General features: G+C 34.9%; 1 protein-coding gene across 1 annotated transcript in view; it reads right to left on the bottom strand.

The window, feature by feature from the left end:
- The window catches only part of LOC113232049 (angiotensin-converting enzyme-like), a 178,257-nt gene that overhangs the window by 93,635 nt on the left and 59,377 nt on the right, over positions 1–25,245 (bottom strand). Inside the window, exons 2-9 of the mRNA XM_026466673.1 lie at positions 12,783–13,004; positions 11,301–11,556; positions 10,274–10,417; positions 9,405–9,596; positions 9,013–9,280; positions 8,373–8,497; positions 7,074–7,201; positions 5,570–5,784 (exon numbers count right to left, since the gene is read on the bottom strand). Coding sequence (XP_026322458.1) covers positions 5,570–5,784; positions 7,074–7,201; positions 8,373–8,497; positions 9,013–9,280; positions 9,405–9,596; positions 10,274–10,417; positions 11,301–11,556; positions 12,783–13,004 — 1,550 coding nt within the window. The remainder of the gene's footprint in view (positions 1–5,569; positions 5,785–7,073; positions 7,202–8,372; positions 8,498–9,012; positions 9,281–9,404; positions 9,597–10,273; positions 10,418–11,300; positions 11,557–12,782; positions 13,005–25,245) is intronic.

Raw genomic sequence — 25,245 nt, 5'->3', positions numbered from 1 at the left:
AATAAGACAAGTAGTATAACTCCATACAAAAGTGTCAGCGCAGCTTGTATGAGTGCAAGACTTCGTAGCGCACTCTAGTTGCACAGGGCGGGTATTTAAAATATTTAAAATATTTTTCTTTGTATCAGAATCTAAATACAAACTTCCATTTTATTTCTATTTCATAAACTAATCATCAAGATAGGGAGAGAGAGTTTCGATTTTATAATCATACTTATCATCACAATCGAGATCTAACATGCGACGCTAATATAAAAATATCAATGTGTGTGTCTTTATCAAAGTTTTTTTCAATATAGCATGAAATAACTGTTATGAAATTATAATTTTTTCAAATTATGTTTTGCAACTTGTAGGCACATCTAAAATAAGAATATGACAACCCTATGCTCCGAAGGAGAGTAGGCAGTGATGCGCCGAATAGGGGGAGTATCATTACTTATCTTATTATATATTTCGTCGCTTCATTCTCGATACAATATTTAATCAGGTTGTTTCCTTAACTTGCTAGGCAACACCACACGGTTTTTAGAGAAAAAAAATGTTTTGACGTTGACACTCCCTACCAGGCATCAACCGCCATTTTCTATCCTCGTTAATTTTTCGTGCGTGGCAACAAGCACACTTCCACAGCTCCGTTAAAATGTCAAAGCGAGCAAAGTTAGAAAAAATCAAATATTAACGCTCACACGCATATATAAAAGTATACTGAAATACTTGGAAAATACAGATGCCAAACGCCGTCGGCGTTATAGGTTCATAATATCATCGGACGAGTCGGACATTGATCAAGGTAAGATTTTTTCTTAATTCATATTTATCATATAGCACTACGTGCTACTTCCGCAAGTATAATAAATGTTCCCTTTCATACATCGCAAATGTGAATCTAACCTACATTTAATAAAACATTGGGTTAACCGCGAGTTATCCCCAATAACCAAATCAAACATGGGTGGATGAAAATCCGAACAGATACATTAATATGTGCATTTTATATGATTTATAATAAAACTGCCTCGGAATTAACCGCGAGTTAAACACGATAATGAAATCGACTGCGACTTGTTTTAATTTGAACAGTGTTAGTACCTACGTGCTAATAAGTAACGTATATTTTTTTAAATGAAACTATGTCGGGGTTAACTGCGAGTTAACCACTATGATGACATTGAGTGCGAGTCGATTTTAATTTGAACAATATTAGTTCTTACATGCTAATAAGCAAAGAATTTTTTAAATAAAATTACGTCGGGGTTAACTGCGAGTTAACCACGATAATGAATCAACTGCAAGTCGATTTTATTTGAACAATATCAGTTCCTACGTGGTAATGAGTAAAGATTTTTTTAAATAAAATTACGTCGGGGTTAACTGCGAGCTAACCACGATAACGAAATCGACTGTGAATCGATTTTAATTTGAACAATATTACTTCCGACGCGCTAATATTATACAATAAGTAAAGATTTTATTTAAATAAAATTACGTCGTGGTTAACTGCGAGTTAATCACGATAACGAAAACGATTGCGAGTCGATTTTAATTTGAACAATATTAGTTCCTACGTGCTAATTTTAATAATAAGCAATTTTTTTTAATAAATTTCGTCGGGGTTAACTGCGAGTCGATTTTAATTTGAACAATATTAATACCTACATAATAATAAGTAAAGTACTTGTTTAATTAAATTTACATCGGGGTTACCCGCGAGCTAGCCACGATAACGAAAGCGACTGCGAGTCGATTTTAATTTAAATAGTATTAGTATTTACGTGGTAATTAGTAAATATATTTTTTTAATAAAATTACGTCGGGGTTAACGGCGAGTTAGCCACGATAATAAAATCGACTGCGAGTCGATTTTGATTCGAACAATATTAGTACCTACGTGCTAATAAGTCAAGTAATTTAAAAAAAATAAAATTACGTTACGTGCAATTAATAAGTGTTAACGAAACACGCCGTAGTTAAAACTCAATTACCTATCTAACACAATTCTAAAGAAGATCTTAATGATTTTAGGCGACAACCACCTGCAAAACCAATATGCAGCTTCGCCAGCAATACCATTATGTAAACAGGTACCAACACCAGTCTGTAATACCCGGCATAAGTTTATCGCCAGACAACAATAGAAAAAATTTCATATTACAATTAAAAACTTAATTGACTTGGGAGCAGTGATAAAGTGCTGTCCTAGAAAACATCAATACATTTCTAGTACTTTTTTAGCCCCAAAACGCAATGGTAGTAGTCGTTTCATATTGAACATAACGTTCTTTAACAAATTTGTAACAAAAACTCATTTTAGAATGGAGGACTATCGAATTACCTCCAAATTGATAACTCGCATTGAAAGAGGTATATTCACTGACATCTATTTGCGAATCAGACCGAAAGTACCACAGATTTCAGTATTTACCTTGTGGTTCGAATGAAATTGAAACCTATGAATTTACTGCTCTGAAAATACGGCTTGTCCACAACATCGAAAGTGTTTACCAAAATCATGAAAGAAGTTGTAACACATTTGAGACAACAAGGATTTGACTCCGTGGTATATTTAGATTTTAGATGATATTTGTTGTACAGCAGCTGATTATGACGATGCATCAATAATGTTAATGCAACCATTAACTTATTGCAATGTTTGGGCTTCATCGTTAATTACGGCAAATCTCTGTTACAACGATGTCAAGTTTGTAAATTTCTAAGATTCAATTTGATTCATGAAATTTAAGTATAAGTTTACCTTTAGAAAAACGTCAGAAAATTTACCACTTACTTTAAAAAATAATGAGGTTACCCCGATGTACCATACGGGAGTACGCGCAATTGATTGGTGTCATCGTCTCAGTTTGCCCAGCCACTAAATATGGTTGGTTATATACAAAATTACTGGAAATTCAGAAATTTCTAAGTCTTCAAAAATATGACGGTAACTATGAAACAACAGTTTATCTTCCAGATATAATTCTAAGTGAATTTGAGTTGGTGGACAGACAATATTTACTCGACTTGATCGTATATGAGAACCTCAAGTTTTAAATTGGAATTTATACAGATGCACCGCGCACCGGTGGGGATTCCGTATGTGGTGCGAGTAGCGCAGGAGGCCAACGGAAGGCTGTTGAGAAGAAGCACCATATCAGTTGCTAAGAATTGCAGTATTCTTATATTATATTAGTATAATCTGATTGTGTTATATTGTTGCGAGTACGCAATACTATGGCGATCAGTTACATAAATCGCAAGGGTGGGATCCAAAACCCCAACCTTAACGATCTAAGTAAACCAATTTGGCAATGGTGCGAAAAGCGTAACATAATTTTATATGCATATGTGCATATTATGTAAATACAAAAGATAATCGCGATAAAACCAGACAAAGACACGACAACAAGCAAATAAAAAAATTCGTGAAGTGTGCTGATCCGTTCCGTGGCTTGGTTGGTATAGCGTTTGGCACGGTATGCTAGAAGACGTCGGTTCAAATCCGGCCAGATCGAAGTAATTTTTTCTGAGCGTTCGATCTTTGTATTAATAATTATAACAAACTAGTGGAGTATTTCACAAAAAAAATTGAATAAATTTCAATAAACATTTAAAACATAATAATAATAATTAATGAAATTAGTTGATAGTTCGAGTTTACTTTTGACAGTGACAGCTTCACCAACCCGTGGTAACGTATAATGGAAAACTGACACTGGCGACGATCGCCATGTTGTTTATATTATTCTCATAAAACTGATACTGGCCCAAGCCTAGTGGCCGCCATTAAGAAAAGAATAATTATTTATATTAATATATTAATTTAATAATACACTAGTACCAGTGTAGGTATAGCATGAAAAATGGATTTTTTTTTTATATTAAAAACAGCCACGTGGTTTCTACCTATCGATTAGGTAAGACATCTCTCGTTGAGTAGCGTTAGTTTAAGGTTAATAAGGTTAACAATTCACGGAGCGGTTTCCATCCGCGCCCGCCGGTGCTGCTAGACAGCGGTTTTATTTCAATACTCACGACCCTGCAAGTTTGTGCGGGCACGTAGCCGCCGCGGTTGTGGGCACGAAACCATTGCGGAACCGACCGCAAAGTTAGTGGGAGTTAATCGCCAATCGCGCGTTTAATAGAGAACGCACCCCGCGTGTGCCTGCGCCACATTGCGCCTTAAACGACCGCCAAAGTACGCGGGCGACGACGGCTGCCAAGCGCGCAGGTGATCGCGTCCTGCGCGGTTCTACTAGTACCCCGCCGCGGCAACCGCGAGCAACCGTCACCACTACAGGCGTAAAACGCGTCGTGAAATGTGCTAATAATTTTACATACTTAACTATTACATTCTACAGATGCCGCGGTTCCGCGGCTGACGCAGGTGAAAACCTAAAAAGCTAAAAAGTGGCGACACCGGTACCCGATCTTACACAGCGTCATTACATATCTCCCCTTTTTTTCTATATCTATGCTTGACATCGTCATATCAGAAGTAAAGATTCTGAAACTCCCAAATAAATTTGCTTCTCACACTAAAAGGAATGAGGATAGATAGAATGAGGTTGATGCCTGGTAGGGAATATCAAGTCAAAACATTTTTTTTTTCTAATAACCGTGCGGTGTTGCCTAGCAAGTTAAGGAAACTACCTGGTTAAATATTATATCTTCGAAAGAAGCGACCCACATAATAGTGATATAAGTTCATTTCAAGAAGTTCGTTTGATAATCTATTATAATGTAGGTACTAATATCTGTTCACGAGCGTGCCCGTAGTAAGATCAGCTGTATATTACAGTCACTTTTGTGGCTTTATTTTACAGCTATGCTAGTACCAATAGGTACCCTATACAGTATTAATCACAGAAGAAGAAAAACGATGGAAGTGCCTTAAGCCACTATTACTATCAGAGCCGCTGTCGCCAAAACTCACACATTCATAATTTATGTGAAGCACTATGAAATCTTGACAATGATTGGTCGTAATTTATAATTTAAAAAGAAATAACAAATTATGGACTGTTAATATAATTTAAACTTTGCCTTGCTGGCATATCGTTGAAAGTTGCTATTATTGGAAGTTACGACGTTTTTATTTTACTTTGAAATTTTAATCAATATGCTGCCATCTATAGCGGTCAGTAGCTGAACGACGACAAATTCGAGATATTTACTTAGTTCTCCAAAAAAGCGGTTCGTTTCTTGTAACAAAAAAATTGTTACACTAAACAGAAAATTGAAAATGTCTTAAAATTAAATTATAAAGACTAACGATGATATGAAACGCCATCATAGATAGTATTACAAGTGTGACTATCATTTTTGCTCTCCAAAGTAGCAAAATACACTTTACTTTGTACAGGCACTTTTTATGATAATTGACACGACCATAATATATAAAGCTAAGCAAAGCAAAAAATAAGCAAAAGCAAAGCTGACCGTAGTATGTGGAACTTCGCGTATTGTTGGCACACGTGTCACGCAAACTTAAGCACTTGTAGTGTACCTATTTATTGTTCTGTGATATTAATATTTGTTTAAAAAACGCTATATTAGGTTGACTTTATACCTGGCATATTCCACATCAGCAGACACGTGATATTTAGCTGCAGCATCAAAATCTTCTTCAGTTCTGTTAACAGGCGGCTCTACTCCCTGTAGCGTCTCTCTGAGTCTCCAATAGTGACAGTTATAGTCTTCAGGGGGAGTGGTGCCGCGGAAAACGCCATAACGCCAAAGGTCCAGCGTGTACGCGAATGGAAGGAAGACGATCTTGTCTATGCCCTGAAATGTTCGATAGGTAAAAATATTAGCTGCCGCTTTTATATTATTTGTTAGAAAATATTTGTTGTATTCTGCCCTCCGTATCATAACAACGTATTTGCATTTCGGTAAGTTTCAAGATATTGGCATCTAAAGTTTTATTGTCATCTTAAAAAATGTCAATTATGCTTAACAATAAATCTGAATGAGTGAAATTGAAAAAACCATTAGAGGGTGTTGCAGATCGCGTATCGCTGATCCCAGATATGTCAACAACTCTATTTCGCTAAAAATATCGATAAATTTAGTTATGATAAGGAGTATTACAAGGGTTATGTCATACTTTGACACAACATTAAAATAGGAATATACAATACAAGACAAAAACAGAGATAATGCCATGTGTATAGTATACAATCGTAGAGAAATCATAGAATTCACGGGGTCTTTTAGTAGAGTCAGGGCACCGTTACTCGCTCAAGGCTATGCGATAAGTGCCTACCGTTGATTGCGCCGACGTCGGCACAAGCTCTCATACAAATCTTTCATTTATGAGCATCGGGCTTCGCACGACTGCTGCATGAATGTTCATCTCCCTAAGCGCGTGCTTAGGTTCCTTTGTCCTCGTAGTGAGCGCCTGGTGTCATTAGTCATATTTAGTAGGCTATTAAAACGTAGGTATTTTCGATATTGAACGAGAGTGATGTATCTGTTACGTAGTAATTATTAAGTAATCTGTGGTAGAGTGAATTGCGGACGCAAGTGTGTGTGTATTTGAAATATTACTTTCTTAGCAGCAACAAAATTCATTGGTATGACTGGGTTTAAATAAAATCAGTGTCGCTCTTTTTGTTACTAAATATAGGTACGTATATTGTAAAATACTAGCAACAACAACTTGTTCCATGACTTTAAATAAATAATCACAATTTAGTTTCATACAAAAATGATAACATTGAAGTAGATAAAGGGTGATGATAACTCTAAGCAAAGAGCAAGAGCTCGGATAGGGGTTGACAAGGAGGACGCTTGCACATTTGAACTTATTAACTTAGTATCAAATACAGATCTAAGTGTTAGATAGAGCAACAAAAACTTAGAAGTTTATTTTTGGTAAATTTATTATGTTTTGTAAAAGGTCATGGAATAAAAATTGTTTGATGTTAGTAACGTGGACTACGTTAATAACAACATAAACGAGGTTGTTAGTATTTTACAAATAACCCTGTACATTGAAGTTCTTCACGAGTTTCAAATATAATAGTGTGGTTGTATATTATACATCAATAATGAATCAAGGAATGACGCACCATTTTGTAAAGCTGGTTAATTTCTGTTTGCTCATCTTCAGCGTCGCCGGTGAGAAGTCCAACACGACGTAAGTGTTTGGGAGATGATACGGACAAGGCGATCGTGTCACCGACAGCTTCGTGGAAGCCTAAAAATGAAAATGTAATGGCTCTTTCGACTGGGGATCTATCACATACCTTGAAATGGTAGCAGATAGCAGGTAATGATAGTACCCAGTAGGAGTTTACAGAAAACTTTCAATAAACTTCTAAACTAAATTGTGACCAACACAATTTTGACAATCCAGTAGGACTAGCATAATAGGGCGCGACTTGCGCTAGAGCGACATAAAGCGCGAGATACTGCTATTCTTGCATAGCGATTCCGCGCAAGTCGCGCCCTATCGCGCTAGCCCTACTGAAATTGATATGAATAAAAAATATATGGTTTTAATCTACAATTCAGCAACTAAAATCAAGCCATTTTATTTAAAAAAATATGTTCAAATCGCATTTTTTTAAATACAAATGCTGTCAGTTAAGAACATAAAACCGAAAAAAGAAAATGCATCAGTTATTTTAAATTGTTACTATGACTTTATATGATATAGCAAAATATGAAACCTCTATGATTTTTTTAACTTCAAGTTATTTTAAGAAGAAGTACTTGTTACGATAACTGGCACTGTGGTCCCAAATATCAGAGAATAAAGCTTGATAAAAGGAAAAAAGAAAAGCTCAAATGTACCAATTAAAAATATAATTAAATAAAATTAATCACACGGTCATGGAAATAATCCGATATAGCATTGGATTAATTAAGTTTAAGATCAGAAAGGCACCACTTGAAATTGCGACGCATTGCATGAAATAAAATGAATTAGTAAATAATTACGTAATGGTTTGTTAGTGCATATTAAAGTCATACTTACATACTGTGTCAATGTTTACCGTGAATGAAATGTCTAGTAATTCTACTATCTACGCCTGAATACCAACAAATTGAACCACCACCACATGTATGACTTGCTTCTAAGGTTTAATCTATATATAAATGTATTTTTATCGTGTTTAATAATTTACGATAATTATGTTAGTCGCCCGAAATAAATTACGACAAGATGACACCGTAGAATATTTCAAGTCACCTGGATTGGCACCCTCACGAAAAATTTGGGGCTGATCTCTGTATTGCAAATAATATTGCACATGACCCATTTCATGGTGGACTACCCTCAGTTGCTCTTTGTTCACGACCGTGCACATCTTGATCCTTAAAAGTATAAAAAGTTGAAAATTCAAGTAAAAGGTTTCGTTTACCTGGATTTGCTCCATCTCTGAATATAACAGGCTGATCACGGTACTGCAGGAAGTACTGAATGTGTCCCATTTCATGGTGAGTCGTTTGAAAATATTCGTAGTCAACAGTTGTACACTGTTTGATCCTTTACAGTTAACCCAACATGCAAAGAAAAATTTTGAATGAAACTCCAAAAGGTCAAAACTTTGTAAGGCGTAACTGTTATGAAACACGTACCGTTTGTTAGCTCTGTAATCTAATAAAATAAATGACAAATGCAGAACTGTCGTGCTACAACGAAAATTAATGTTATCATCATCATCAACCCTTTTACGCGTTACACTGCAGGGCATGGGTCTCCTTTCAGGCGAGGGTTTAGGCCATTCCGCTACGCTGGCCCAATGCGGGTTGGGAACTTCACACGTTTTCCGTGGGTTGTGAACCTTCTTCGAAGTGCAAGTTTCGATGTTTTCCTACACCGAAAAGCTAATATCCCGAATCCAGCTTCGAACCCACGGCCTCTGCTTGAGAGGCGGTAGGTCAAACCATTTGGCTACCACCATAGATATCTATATCTATGGCTATCACGGCGTAGTGAAAATTAATTTGATTAAAAAAATAGTATTCTGTCTAAACAACTATGTTGGAACTCGGACTTACCTAAAATCTTTCCCGTCGTAAAAGTCCCAAGCAGAAGCGTGACATACAATTTCTCTATCGTCTGGCTTTACGATGATCGAATTTTTCCAAAACAATTCTGGCATTGCGGTCAAGTTTAGCGACTTAAAGAACTCATCTGACATCTGGAACATCTTCAACGGCGTATACTTTTGGTCTTGCATTGCTTGGGTGATGTCGATTTCTTTCTTGTCCGGATAAGGTCGGGTGAACGATTCAATATTGTTCCAAGTTTGCGCCCACATGTTACCTGTATAATTTTAGCAACACTTTTGTAGCGAAGGTCAACAAAAGATATTATATCAAGAAAGGGTAATATCGATAACCATTGCAATATTCTTAGACCAGATCAGAAGTACAGATGGGCAACTTACCCAAGAGATGAGCAGGAATGGGTCCTCTAGCCGATACTACTGAATCTCCATACTTGTCTCTCAAGCGTTTTCTGACGTAAGCATGCATTTGCTGGTATAAGGGCTTTAATTCCTCCCATAATTTGGCTAACTGCTCTTCAAAGTCTGATACTTCATAATCAGACTGCCACCAATCCGCGACGTTTTTGTAATCTGTAATATTGCGATAAATATTTGACACAAGTTTTACAGCCCGATGAAAACTGATTAATCTAACCATAAGTCAATGAATCTAACAGTAAAAAGCAAGCCTTCTTCCTTTTTAGCCCAATTTACTTGTAGAAGCACGTATGTAGGAGGCAAATATTACAGCTGTATACACGTAAAAAAAGAAATGAAAGTGACTTAAGCTATTATTATCAGAACCGCTGTTGCCAAAACTCTCACTTACATAATGTTAAAACATTACGAAATCTTGATAATAATTGGTCGTAGTTTTTAATTTAAAAATATATAACAAATTCTGGACTGTTAATACATAATCGAAATTTTACCCAGTTAGCATAGCGTAGAAGCTTGCTGCTATATATTGCTACCTGTTATTGCAAGTTACGACGTTTTGATTTTATAATTGAAATTTAATTAAAATAAGGGCTTAATCAGACGGAACTCCGCGTACTGTTGGTACATGTATCACGCCCACTAAGCACTTCTACTGTATTTATTGTTGTGTGGTTGTATAAATGTTATTGTTAGTTATTAAATTATAGAAACCATTATAAAATGGCTGTAAAAAAGATTCAAAACTAGTTTAAATTTATAGATTTACGAAGAACCAGTTTTTAATTGGACACTTTAGGCACCAAGTAGTGGTTTAGAAAGTTACTTACCATTCAATTTGGCTGCCTCGTTCTCTATCTGCACGTATGTTGTAAAGTTATCCCGAACTTTGGCACCTGCTGCTTTGTGCCATTCTACCCAGTAGTGCTTCAACTCTTCTGGGTTCTGACTTTTTGTAAATATATCCGTGATGTCTGTAATGCACATTTTCATTCATAAGCAAACAACTTACTACAGAAGACACGTTCTTTTGTACTAGTATATGTAAGAATGCAATTGAATTGAAATTGGTAATGACAATGAGGCTTTATGTGTTACCATTGAATAATATTTATTTATAGAAAACCAACGGCTTAATATAAATAATGCCCTACAACACTGCCACACTTTTCTGTAATGATATTAAACAGTTTTATAACGTTTTAAATTTGGATGATGCAATCAAGAGTATATCAAACTTGATACTTTGAGTCAAACTGGAATAATCTTTATTTCATACACTAGAAATCGTCACATTAATTAAACATTGCTACTTATTCGTAAGGCAGATTCCTCTGAGAAGAATGAGTAAAAAACTGTAGTGGCTGCCCTTTGTAAATAATAAACATTTGTATACATTTATCATTTACAGTATATATTTCAAACATCTTAGATCGAGACTACCTGCAGGAGTTAAACGGGTCATTACCCCGGTTTTTTGTCATTCAAGTACGTGGAAGCTGTATAATAATAACCTTTAGTATAAAGTTTCTGTTTCACAACAGTTTTTAACCTCGTAGATGCAAATTTTGAGTATCAACCGAAATATTATGATAGAAGCGTATACATTGCCCCATAAATGAAATAATTTTTTATAGTTAGCGGCATAGTTTAACTCTTAACTGTCAAACTTGACCTGCTCTTGACCCTAAACTACATGTCTAAAATAACTAAATAGCGACAAGGCGTTTAAGTAGAATTTAAGTCTAAGTAGGTTTTTCATATAAAATCTTCGAACCTTGTCATATCGTCGCGCACCAATAACCGTTGATAATTTGGGTAATTTTAAAGCAGGTTCAACTTTTTTAGCAATCTTACCAGGTTCCAAAGCGAGGTCGCATTTTGTGGCATTGGTAAATGAGCAGACCTTCGCAGTGGCATAATTTGATTCCATATCCGACACCGACTTCATCAACAACTTATATTTATCATCTGGGAGAATGGATACTCCTAGCATTGTGTACTTCTTGAACATCCTTCGCAGTGTATAATCTTGGAAGTCTTGCCAGTGATACATCTTTGTCTCCTCCCATGCTTTCTTCTCTTCCTTTGATACTTCTAATTGAATTTGTAACTGTAATTACAAAAGTGTCAAATTAGCGTATTGTCACTTAAGAATCTACTAAAAACAACTTGTCTTGTTGTTAAAATTATTTTACAATAGGTTATATAATTGTAAGAAATTAGACTATTTGAAGTTAGTTTTATTTATAATTTCTTAATTATTATAAAATATGTTTTATTTGTTAATTTGGCATAAGGTTCACTCAGGTACTGATGTTTCCTTTTACTTAATAGGGCATGTGTTAGGAGACATCGCTCTTCTGTGTATATATATAGTTATAATTTGCTTTTAATTTGAATATAAGTTCTTTACCATAATTTATAACATTATCTTTTTTAGTTAGTATAATAGTAAAAGTTTCCTTATTTTTTACACCGTATTACACATCATCGTTGTCATAGATATTTCATTTGAATTACGTCGGTGAGAAATCTGGTGAAGTGATGGCAACGATTGAACGATAACAAACTACACTGGGCACAATGTTGATTCCATACTGAAGTGCAGCACAATATCTTATTTTTCTTTTGTCAGAGTTGGTGACCATACATATCTCACATCAGATCGATATGTAAAATTTGGACTTTTTTCAGGATACTTCGAATTGTATTTCATATGCTTGTTTCAAATTTCATGCATATCAGTTGAAGTACGGCCAAATAATTCCAATCGTATATTGTGCAACTTGAGTGGATGCCAAGAAAGTTTTGATAAAAACCTACAGAATTTTAATGCTACTTCAAACCTATCAAGTATATTGAAACAAACGTGAGTCGACTAAATGTCTTAATCTGATCCTGATACCTATTTCTTAGTGTAGTGTACGCGGATTGTTTATGATTTGCCTCGAGCGTACACGTCACACGATGCAGCTGTACACGGGGCTGTCTATATACGACAGTCAGACAAACCAGTAGACGAACCAAATACCAATACGCTATCACTTGTAGAAACGGATATAACACTTAGATACTGGATTGTGATATTAGGATTCAGCACTCTTTAGACATTATTCTTCATTTCGTGGGATTGAGCTCGCACCTCTGACTTTTTCGGAATTTATGTGCGAAATTTAATTTCAAAGCTACCGCATTGGACCAGTGTGGCAGAATATGGTCTAGAGACTCACCGAGACTCACAGAGACCCGTGCCGAGCAGTGGGACGTATAAATGGGTTGATGATGATGATAAAGATAACTATATTTGATATTTATAGCGTAGCTATTGTTAATTACCTTTTTCTCTTCATTCTCCGTGGTAAGATTCGAGGTGTAAGCCCATTCAGCGAGACTAGCCCTGTTTTTCCTGAGGCCAGCCGCTTTGTCGTTTTCTAAGATGTATTGCTTCCCCTCTTGTTCTAAAGCTTCAAGGTCAGGGTCGCGACCTTGTGTGGCGACCACAAACACGGCGACGATCGCCGCCACCAACGCGGCTCCGCCACCGATTTTTAACATTGTCTGAAAGAACAGAAATAAAGAATTTCAGTCTTTATAAATGTGGAAAAGGGCCTTTTCAAGGCGACTGTAAACATGCATTATAAAGGGATGCTTGCTCTATTAACGACCTCATCATCACTTTCCATCAAGAGAGATGGAGGTCATATGCCCTCTTATTTTATCAATAAAAGCATAATTTCAAAATTTTCGTTCACACTAGATACTTTAAGGTAGGTAAATAATTGAACCGAAAGATATGGAACAGAACGAACCGTACTTGAATGTAGAATTAGAATTTCTTTGTCCACACTTTTAAGCTTGTCATACAAGTTAAATCGACTTTTACTAATGATGTGTCCATTTTTACAGTTACCTCCAGTTTTAAGTTAAGATAGTATTTTTCTAAATTGGTATAAAATATGTTGTATTTTTGTATCAAATAATGTATATTTTGACATTTCTTCAATATGAGGAATATTCATTGTGGAACTACATTGCGAATAATGTTGTAACAAATGTCATGATGTTCTTAAGTTAAATAATAGAACAAACCTTAATAAAATTAAAAGTAATAAAATTATGAACTTAACAAATACAATACAATTCAAATACTCAAAATAGTACGAAAACTACAATTTATCGGAAACTTAACATCACGTCAAATTGACTTTGAATCGCTTGACATATTATTTAATGTTCATAGATAAAAAGAATGTATTCAAAACTTAGAGGAATCAAAATCTACTTAATGTCCAAATAATGATTTGGACATTAAGTAGATTTTGAAGGTTGTCTAGTAGCAGTAGACAACCTTGTAAAAGAGTTCGTTCAGGGAAGTTTCGGTTTTGAATAAAAGTGCTGGTGAAATTACAGGCACATGGGATTTTTCACCTTATGTCTCAGAGTGACGGGCGCAGTGGCAAAGTTTTCGCGATTTAAAGCTCTAGGTGGCACTGCAACTGTAATGGATGCATATCCATTGCGTCTGCGTTCACTTGGTATTATAAAAAGAATGTCATAATACTCTCATTACAGAGACCTAAAAACATCAACCTCAAAAGTCTTTCCTTCCCTAGTTTGTCACCCTTAGAGGTGAAATATTTTCTTCAAATTTAAATGGAACCACTTCTGAGGTACACTCTTTCCACCAAAAAATAATCATTAAAATCGGTTCACAAATGCCGTAGTCATGGCGAAACATACATAAAAAAATATACAGTAGAATTGAGAACCTCCTCCTTTCTTTGAAGTCGGTTAAAAATAGTATGAATTACATGAAAGAAATATGTATAAATGTATATGAGTTTATACAATTGTCTTTGTCAATTGTTAAGCTTGAAACGTTAACGGCTAAGTTCGTTCGTAGAATCTCTTAACCTCTCTCCTGAAAAATTGTCATTTTGCAGATGTGACCTTATTACAACGAGGATGTGAAATTTTGTGTTAAAATAAAAGCTCTTTAAATGTGTATAATTATCATCTAACAATTAACAAGGCAAATGTAATGACGAATTTTCATTCAATTGCGCCCCAAAATTGATTTTTGTTTTCGCTCGTATACTCGAGATACGTTTAATAATAGGGGCCCCGAATCCTATGCGAGCTATTCAACTATTTAACTGTAAAAGAGCATCAGCCTTATTATGAGGACTCTAACCTCTACTTACTACTACTAGACCCATAAAACTAATTTACATTTTTAATGGGCCGAGATCTTGAGTCGTTTTATGTTAAAATCGATATTACTTCCATTTTTAAAAAGCTATCCTTTGTACGAGGTAACTAATTATGATTATGTAGAACAATATACGATATTTACTCGGGGATTTGGGAGGTAGGTTAATACCTACCTTGGATAATTCCAACCTTTATATGTTACTTCTTTGAAATTTGGATAAATATTTTTGGCTTTTTTTCGATCTCTGCTAATTACGTAATCTGCCTTCCGAAGAAAGAAAGGCACAAACAGCAAATTCAGAATTCGGAAATATACTAAAAGATTTTTTGGTTTTATTGTTTTATATAAAAAATAGTTAAAGTATATTTTTGATATGATATTCGCATTTATCTTATATATTCATTTCATTGTATTATAATTAGACATTTAAAAATTATAATACATACATATTAAAAACATATTATAATCTACCTAACTTAAACGTAACTTAATACTTGACTAATAATAGAATTAAAGGTCACAATTGTAGTCAGTTGTGTCTTTTTTAACTACATGATAAGGGCAAAGTTCCGTACATTTATTTACAATTGAAATCCTTTGAGAAACTTAATAAACGTCAAATGTGACTCTAAAAGTGGTTTTCCACCGGCGGGGCGAGACGATGATTGAAATTTATATGACAAAATTTCAAATTCAACATTTCAATTTTCTGCTCGCGTATCTTCGGTGGAACAGGTTTGGATTGCGGAGGATTATCCAGGCGAGGATTGAAATGTTTTATTATTGTCTTTCTGCCTACATATAACACTATACTGTTATACTTTTAACGGAAACACGATTTCTCGCCCGATTTCTCACGAGCTCGCGCGATTTCGCGTTCGCGAAGACTATTAACATCAATCGCGAGATTTTATTTAAAAAAAATTAACAATTTTTATGTAGTTAAATATGATATTTTCATTGATCATAATCATAAATCATGTTTTGCGATAATAATTCAAAATTAATGTTCATGTTAAAAAAAGCCATATAACAACGTAAGTACCTAATAAAGTTCTATACTTAAACAAATAAACAATAGGTAGGTATATGTAATTAGGTATGTACTCAATGTATTGCCATTTACAATCATCATAAAGTATAGTTTAATATTCGAGTGTGGTGACCTGAAATATTCTTTAATATTTCACGATGGTATGTTCGGGTAATTAAATAATAAAAATTGTCCCCAAAATTGAATACAAAAAACTTACCTGAAAATTACTGAACGAAATATTAAGTTATGCGTACATGTTATAGGCAATGTTTGGAATCCGGTATTCTACACAATACCTATGTATTTTGTACAATGCCTAAAACAGTCAGGCAATGCATGAAATAAACTCCATTATGGTCTGGGTATTCTATACAATGCCGTACGTGCGTAAGGCAATGTATAAAATTTGTTAAATGTGGTCGTACGGAAGTGAGGGTGTGTTAAGAAGAATATTTATGCACGTCCAAGTATCACAATATTTCATCTAGTAATAAGTAGGTAATAAGAAGAATTGGCAATTAAATTACAAATGATATTTGTTTATGAAAGATAATTCAGAAAAGTATAATAATATAGTAGCAACGAAAATGATACACTAAACGCCCGCTACAGAAATCAAACTTACTAACTAAGTACTGTTTAATGGACCAAGCAAAGCTATAGTTTTGTACACAGAACTATAACGAATTTAAAAAAGATGACGTGGTATTTTGGATAATTAAAAGAGTCTCCTTAAACGCGTCACATCAATCACGTCAAATTATTAAAATTAAAATTATTTTATTCATTAATATTTCAAAATATCACATAACGGGTAAAAAGGAGTAACCATTTGGCAAAAAAGAACTATTTAGAATGACAGAGGCATTTGGTATGTTAATCATTCGACTCGAGTCGAGTGATTGTTTTTGGATTCGACTTAGGCAAATAAGTTGCCCATTCGAATAATTACTGTTAGTAACATACAAAGCCGCGCTTGCTTGGTATCAAGTACTCTTGTAAAATTTTAACTCGTCTAAAGTTGACTGTCTACAACATCTAAATTCGTTGAACTTTAAATTGATCATAAATCTTTATTTGGTTAAAATGTTTTTTTTATTATTATATTTTTTGCCGTTTACTCTTCTATTTAAAAATTTATCGAGGACCGCGCCCTAAAGCATCGTGCTTAAGCCACGATACAACCTCAAATGGCTTTGGTTGATTCCGCGTAACAGTGGAAGCGTTGAATTGGAAATAAAATCAGTACAGAGTACTAAAAAACCAACCTCAAAAGTCATTCATTCCGTAGTTTGCCACCCTTAGAGGTGGAATATTTTCTTTGAGTTTAAATGGGACCACATCTGAGGTACCCTCTTTCGAACAACAAAAGAATCGAGTTCTTGGGTTTTCGCAATTGTTACAGATAGGAAATGAAACTATTTTTCCGAATTTAAACGCGTATATTCGTTTTTTTCAAACAAACCGACGTTTCGGGCCCTTTACAGGTCCCATGGTCACGGTTTAAGGCTTTCAATATTTACCATTGCCGTAACTAATTATTTGGCTGTAGTAGTTTTCGTTACTCGTGTGGTAGTAGCTTTTCTCAATGTTAAGTAGGAGTCAAAGGAGATGTTATGGTGCTCATGGATATAATAAAAATAAATAATAATAATGTGGCAAACAACCACAGCAATTATCTGGTCTCAAACTAGGGAATCACCTGAACTAGGAATACCAGAGCAACGAAATTCTCTTCGGAACCCAGTACCCCCATATCAGAACCAATTTAAAAAAGTTGATTTCCCAAGTTGGTCTTACCAGGAATCGAAACCGGTACCGGAATCGAACCTCATCCGCATCCCATGCACACCAGTGCAAACATTGGGCCACAGAGGTAGGAATCTGCAACATCAGAGGCAGCCTATGCATTCTAAGACTTTGAGAGCCTAGTTGACTCGTTTTCTGAAGAACGCCATATTATAGCCTAGAACTAATACTTCAAGATGGAAACCTTTCCACAACTTGCAAGTTTCCAGTGTTTTGGTTCCTTGAGACTTCAACGTAGCGAACGAAAAGTTTAGATAGGGTTTTGATTACAAAAGGTACAAAGCTGTAGCTCTGGTTAAGTTGTAGTCTGTTCTGCCTTCCCAGAACACCCAGACCAGAATCAGTTTCAAAAACTTCATCTGCTAATTTGGTCCTACCAGAAAACGAACCCGGAATCTCCTTATCCAGCGCCCACAGTATAAACCACCGATCGTCAATTGAAAATATGATGGCATAATTCGGTGAAGTTTTTTAAGCCAGTTTTAACCATACTATGTAGGCTATAAAAATAATCCGTGTCTACTTACAATTGTAACAATCGTTACGTGTTACAATTTTGAATCTTCGTAAATTGACAATTCTGGTCTTGAGACCAAACTCCAACATTCAAACGGAACAGAACCGATTATGCTAAAGTGGAGTTTAAAATAGTATTCATAGTGATTTGAAAAAGTCTGTGAAATGTTTCCACTTTCCGAAACGTATTGTCTGATTCGGTTTTCTATCAGCACTAATTATTCAGGAATTGTAAGAACTGTCACATTTTAAATTTTTAGAAGTATACCTATAGAAATTCACAAATAGGTTCGCTACCTACCTAACATGTTTCAATCGTGATCAGATTGAAACGTGTTTAGTATAAGTGAGTAGAATTGATTTCAATCGGTTGTTACGTGCTAAGTAAGAAAAATCGGAAAATAATTGTATAAATTTTAAGCATTACTTCGCCTATATTTATATTTCCATCTACCTACACAATATAATAAATTTAAACAAATGTTATTGAAAAAATATCGTTTCTTGTGTGCTTTCAACACAAAAAATAAAGGATCTCAAGAAAATGAGAATAACATCGTCATTTTCGTAGCGGATTTTGTTTATTACTTTAAAAAAAGAATGATTAACTAAACATAATAATAATAATGACGCACACACTCAACACAGCCCCGCACTACGGAAACCCAGTGTTGCGGGTGCCATGGACACACACATAGACAACCACAAATTACACTCGAACTCACAAGGGAAAGAAAATGTAGGCACTAGAACTTTTCTCCCGGCCCGGGAATTGAACCTGTGACCTCTGTGTGGCAGCCGGGATGGTAACCGTTCTGCCACGGAGGCAGTTAACATGAAAGTAGCCAATAGTGGAAGTGAAATGATATATAAAACATTACAATCCAATTTTAACTTTACGAAACTGTGTCCATGAAAATGACGTATTACATATATAAAATCAAGTACCATTGATAAGAATTGTAAAAGTACCAGAAAAACTAAATTTTGAATAATTTTTAAAGTAACTTACTTTGTGCTGTTTTTAATATGAGGCTAAGGTTAAACAGAATTCCATATAAGTATCGCGAACGGCTATACAGTGGAATTCCCTGCCTGCAGATGTATTCCCTGAACGCTATAACATGGGCCTTTTCATGGCGAGAGTGAATGTGGTAGGTAGTAGTAGTTTTTTTATGTCACGGTTAAATACTGTTCACGAAAATGTCTTACTTAAGTGCAAATGGCGTTTCGTTTTGGTGTATCACACATTTGTGTCTCGGGTAAAACGAAACGCGAAGAGAACTGGAACATCGGCCCATTTTTAATGTCCGCATTAAGTTTTGTTTTATATTTTTTTAAACGAAATATAAATTGCAATGAAACATGAAATAAATAAATTAACAAAAAAATTTTTTAAAGCTGTAAATTTCCTAATGGTAGATTTATGGCAGTGTGACCTTTTTACGGGTTTAAATCACAACGACCCATAAACTCCTTACACAATGCATTATGATCACGTCATCAAAATCAAAGGAATCAAAGGCTGTTATCCTAAAAAACTATGGGTAAAACAGCTTCGGATAATGTTACACAAATTGTTGTAATTAGCGCTACAGGATTGATACGATGTCCAACGACAGAACGCGTGCTCATAGGTCAAGGGGCCAGAAGACGAAGCGGGGAGGGATGCTGGGGTTCGTAAGTAAGTGGCGTTACGTTGCAACACCACATAGCTAGCGTGACATTCGGTGCATTGGAATAATAACGTTGTGAACAATTTATTCTGTATACACGAAAATAACTCTTAATTTGGTCCGTGGCATAATTTTTTTAATGAAGAAATGAAGTTGATTTCCCTGACTGCGCAACTGGGCAAAGGACGAAATGTAACGTTTTATAAATTGAGTGGCGACTCTGAAGGCGCCCAAGTCGGCATGTAATTCGACCCGGGACTCTATTGGAGGCTTCACTTAGAAGAGAGGTATAGGAGAGAATCGGCATGAGTGTACTGATAGCAAAAATACACGATGACTTGGGGGACTTTTTGATTAGTCGGTGGGGAGTGTTTTCTCAAAAAGCCATTGAATTGGCCAGTTTAATAACGAGAGTAAATCACTGAAGAACCACTTAGGGACCTGGTGGAGGATAGTGAGAAGAGCCGATTGGGTTTTTTATACCTATTTCATAAATTGGACTTTTGGGGGAGCCATAAATTTATGCAGGTGCTGAATACATATTATAGGCACGAGTCTCCTTTCACAGCTGGCCTTGGACTGTTCTCACGCGGGCCCAATGTGGATTAGGTACTTCACACACATTATCCATATGCTGCGCAGATGTAACCAGGTTTCTTCACGATTTTTTTTCACCAAAAGGCCCATGGTATATTTCAAATTGAATTTTACAAATTTAATTTTTTACGTAAATTTCGAAAACTCTTTCGGTTCGAAGCAACGACCCTCTTGTTGTGTTATTTAATATGAGCTGTAAATAAAGTGGCGGAGTTGAATTGGATACAGATGGCACAGAACCGAGAGAAGTGGGAGAAGCTGAAGGAGGCCTACGCCGATATGGTTGAAAACGTCTAGAAAGAAGAAGAATATAAGCAGGTTTTAGTGGGGCGAACTGGCAACACTGGCTTTGGTCACTTTAGATCAGCTACAAGCTGTTTTAAATCTCAACTTATTTCTAAGGAAGAGCTTGCTTTGCTTATTGAGTAAGGTGGTTGTAGTTGAAAAAGTTTTAGAACTATTTCCTGTAATAAATAGAAGTATATCTGTAATCCCAACATAAATACATATGAAAAGGACGCCAAGTTAAAAATAAGTTCACCGGGAATAGAATTGAAACCCAAGTGCTGTGTTTTGTCAACTGCAAATTTATTGTGGTTTCTTTAAACTCACAGAAATACAAAAATTGTGACAAATTGTTCCATATTAGTATAATAATATGTTGTCTATGGTGTTTTATGCTGTAAACATATCTTTCGACACATTGGACCAATTAAAATATTTCAAAACATATTGCAAATTTGTTATTTACATGCTGTTTTTTTTATAATAACGCACACACTCAACATACCGCCGCACTAGGCAAACCCTGTGTTGCGGGTGCCATGGACACACACATAGACAACCACAAATTAACACAAACTCACGAGAGAAATAAACGTAGGCCATACAAATATTTCTTCCGGCCCGGGAATCGAACCTGGGACCTCTGCGTGGCAGTCCGACATGGTAACTGTTCGGCCACAGAGGCAGAAAAACTTAAAACCTGATCTCTCATCTCGACAATTAACACAAAACTTGAATAAAAATTTGCAATATATTATTAGAGCAGTAAAATTATTCACTTGAATAAAATAAAAAAATATTCCCAGCTTTGTTTGGCACAATTTTCGTTAATAAAAAAACTTTAAACCTTTCTTTTATAACATAGAAAAAACAATAGCATCGCAAAATATATATGCAAATAACAATATCTGAATAAATACGTATAATTTAAAAAGACATACCTGACAGGAAACTGTAGTTTTGACGAAAAAAAAATGTTTAAAAATAAAATAATTCTTAAATTTGAAATAGAAACAACTAGTCACCGCCTGAAGTCGGCCGATGACTGCGAGTGCGGCCACTGTGCGGGCTTGCTTTATGGTCTAAGATTTAAAGTCTACGCTTTTTTATGTAGGTATGTACTTCTTAGCTCTAACAAAGCATAATTAAATAAATCATGGGAAAGTCCTGTGTCCGGCCATAAACTTTACCTTATCTATTTCTGCCGCCAAGCAGTAATGTAAACATTAGTGCATTCCGGTTTTGAAGGGAAATAAGGGTGCTAGTGAAATTACAGGCACATGAGACTTGTCGACTTATGTGTCAGGGTAACAGGTACAGTGGCAGTGTCCCTCAGATCTTTGCGATATAAAACTCTGAGTGACACTGCAACTGCTATGGACAGGCGTGTCGCTTAACGCCAGGAGGACGACTTGTTCGTCCCAGCACTTGGTATCATAAAAAATACACAATTTATCACAGGTTTGTTACACATTGGAAATGAAAGCATTTTTTGGACCTAAATTGCGAACATTTCTTTTTTCAAAGAACGTCAAATCAGAAGAAGATCAATATTTACAAGTATATACAAGATGTACAGTCAACCGTGACGATGAGTCCTGTAAGGAATCCGAAACATTGGTTTGTTTGAAAAAACGAACACGCTCAATAGATCCAAAAAATTGTCAATTGAATATTTATTTTGTTTTACTACAGAAGATTTGTTAAAGAAAAATCTTGTTCGACCCAGTTTACAAGATTGCAAAAAATGTCAAATCGATTTAGTGTTGTCTACTTCTCTAGCTGAAGCAATTACTTTATTTGAGTTAAGTAATGATAATACAATATATATTACCAGATATACAATATCTGGTATTTATAGCATAGGTTTTCCTTTTTTAAGTTCCAGCGGTCATATCTACCGATTCTTTGATACTTACTTACTGTACACTATGCATGTCGTATTATTATTATGGCAAATAAATTTATTATTATTCATATCAAAATGTATAAGTAGAAAATTTTCTCTAGTGCAGTACTTTGGGGCATCGTGCCCAAAATACTGGCAACATTTCCCCTTTGAATTGCTAAACTTATTCTTTGACGGAAATAACTGCCAGCCTAGAGTTTACCGGCTTCTACTTCTTAATTTTTCACTATTAATCATTTTGATTGAGATTATAAAATCGTAAATAAGTAAGTATATTTTTTAAATAATGAATGAACCTTTCTTGCCACCACTGCTCACACACGCTCAGCACGTATTAAATGCGGGTTTTATAATAAGGTACTTTTACGGTACTTTACCATAATTCACATCAAGCAAGCTGACAAAATCTATAATAAAACAGATGTTAGTTAGTATGGCACCAAGCAACTTACTGACAAGCGGAGTGCTAGTACAACCTAACGTTATTAATAATTTAGCTAAGTGGTTACTTTAATGTTGATTAGAAGTAAACTGGTTTATACTTTTATGCTCTGGCAACACAGAACTGTAATGTGGATGTCGAAATGAGTGTCTTTTTCTTAAAAAAAGGTACTGATTAGTAAATGTATTGTGAGATTTCGCTATATTATTATTATTATTATTATTATTTTAAATTTATTATTCAATTTACAATTAAACACATATGTACATTTAGATTTTCCTTTCAAAAACCCTTTAATTTGACTATTTATTTATGATAAGTAGGTACACCAATAGCACACGTATTACAATATTTAAGATCTGAAGACTGGCCAAGGACATAATCCTATATACAAGCCAAATACAGGTGAACACAGTATTTAGTGACAAAGTTATAGAGATTAAGTAAATTTATGAAAACTGTAATCAATACTCCACTTAATTAAATTAAGTAAAAAGTAAAAAAAAAAACAACAATAAACATACCCGTCCAATGAAACCTCAAGTATATATTTCAGTACTATTGGTTTTGTACTTTCCAAGGGAATGAAAAAATTACCACTCTCTATCTTTCTAAATCTTTTAATTCTAAAAGATCAATTTTTTATAGAGCGCATATTTTTGCAACGTAACTTTATTCAAATACAATGTGAAATTTGACATTGTATTATACGAATCAGTAGTGAATGATGTGTCCCATCACAAGCTTTTTTCCGTCGGACGTAAGTAAAAATAAAATTTAATAATATTTCTTGTTGTAATTGATTCCACAAGCGTTTTATTAATGATTTGTGGATTTCAATTATTGGTACCGTAAATAGGTAAAATAATTCATGTTTTTTTCGTGTTTAAAAAGTATTTGTAAATCGCTCTACAAACATATACCGTTCCAATTTCGCCGATCTGTAATTTTAATCAAGCTACTTGTTACATAGTATAGTATTTTTTAATATACAGGTATTTTGAACACAGTTTTTTCTTTCTATAAAAACGATACTGATTGTACAAATAACTAATATTTAATTATCTACACGTAAGACTACAGAGCATCGTGTACCACCGTTGGTGCCACGCACGAGTAACGATGTGTGTCGGACCGAGACCGAATTCCGCCAAGGCCGTCTTCTTAGACCTGAGGTCTCTGACCAATTTTCTTTGTGAACCGTGTAGTTTGGTCTAATACAATTATACTAAATCTATAAAGGGAAACGAATGGATGTGTCGCTTGGTAAAGCCCAGTCGTAACTTTTTTTATAAAAATAAACCGACCTCAACAGTTTGTTGAATATTGGTAATATGGTAAGCGACACGCCTATCCATAACAGTTGTAGTGCCACTCAGACCTTTAAATCACAAAGATTTAAGGGGCACTACCACCGGGTACCCTGAGACATAAGTTGACAAGTCCGATGTGCCTTTCATTTCAATTTCATACATTTGCCAATTTTATTGAAATCGGTTAACGCAAAGTGAATGAATTCCAATAAACTGTATTCATGCCTAATTTGCCACTCTTAGAGGTGGAATATTTTTGACAGACTCCAAAAAAAAAAGGAAGAGGTTCTCATGTCGACTTCATTTTTATTTTTTTGTATGTATGTTACACGATAACTCCGGTATTTGTAAACCGATTTTGATGATTCTTTTTTTGTTCAAAAGAGGTTACCTCAGTATTGGTTCCATTTAAATTTGAAGAAAATATTTTACCTCTAAGGGTGGCAAACTGGGGACGAATTCGGTATCGCGCACTTTCCAGTAATCGATATCAACTTGGTAAATAAATGTCATTTCAAGAAATTTAGAGGTCGCGTTTCTTTTATGAAATCTTCAAATTTGGATGGAACCACTACAGGAATACCACCTTTCCAACAAAAAAGAACCATCGAAATCGATTCACAAATGTCGAAGTAAAGTTCACACAAAAAAACTATCGAATTAATAACCTCTTCCTTTTTTTGAAGTCGTTAAAAATCTGTACAGAGTACTAAACAAACCGACCTCAAAAGTCATTCATACCCTAGTTTGCCATAGTTAGAAGCGGAATATTTTCTTCCAATTTAAATGGGACCACTACCGAGATACCCTCTTTCCAACAAAAAATAATCATCAAAATCGGTTCAGAAATGTCTGACTTATCGCGTAACTTAAATACAAAAATCACTTTATATCCTTAGTTTTATCATCATTTAACGATACAATTTTGTCTGAATATTACATAGTGTTTCCTCTTCACTTAGTCCACTTACCGCAACTACGCGTATTTTAATTCAGCTCTT

This window comes from Hyposmocoma kahamanoa, unplaced genomic scaffold (genome assembly GCF_003589595.1).
Source record: "Hyposmocoma kahamanoa isolate Upper Pololo Valley unplaced genomic scaffold, ASM358959v1 66, whole genome shotgun sequence".
Lineage (NCBI taxonomy): Eukaryota > Metazoa > Arthropoda > Insecta > Lepidoptera > Cosmopterigidae > Hyposmocoma > Hyposmocoma kahamanoa.
This window is presented reverse-complemented; position numbering and strand designations above follow the sequence as displayed.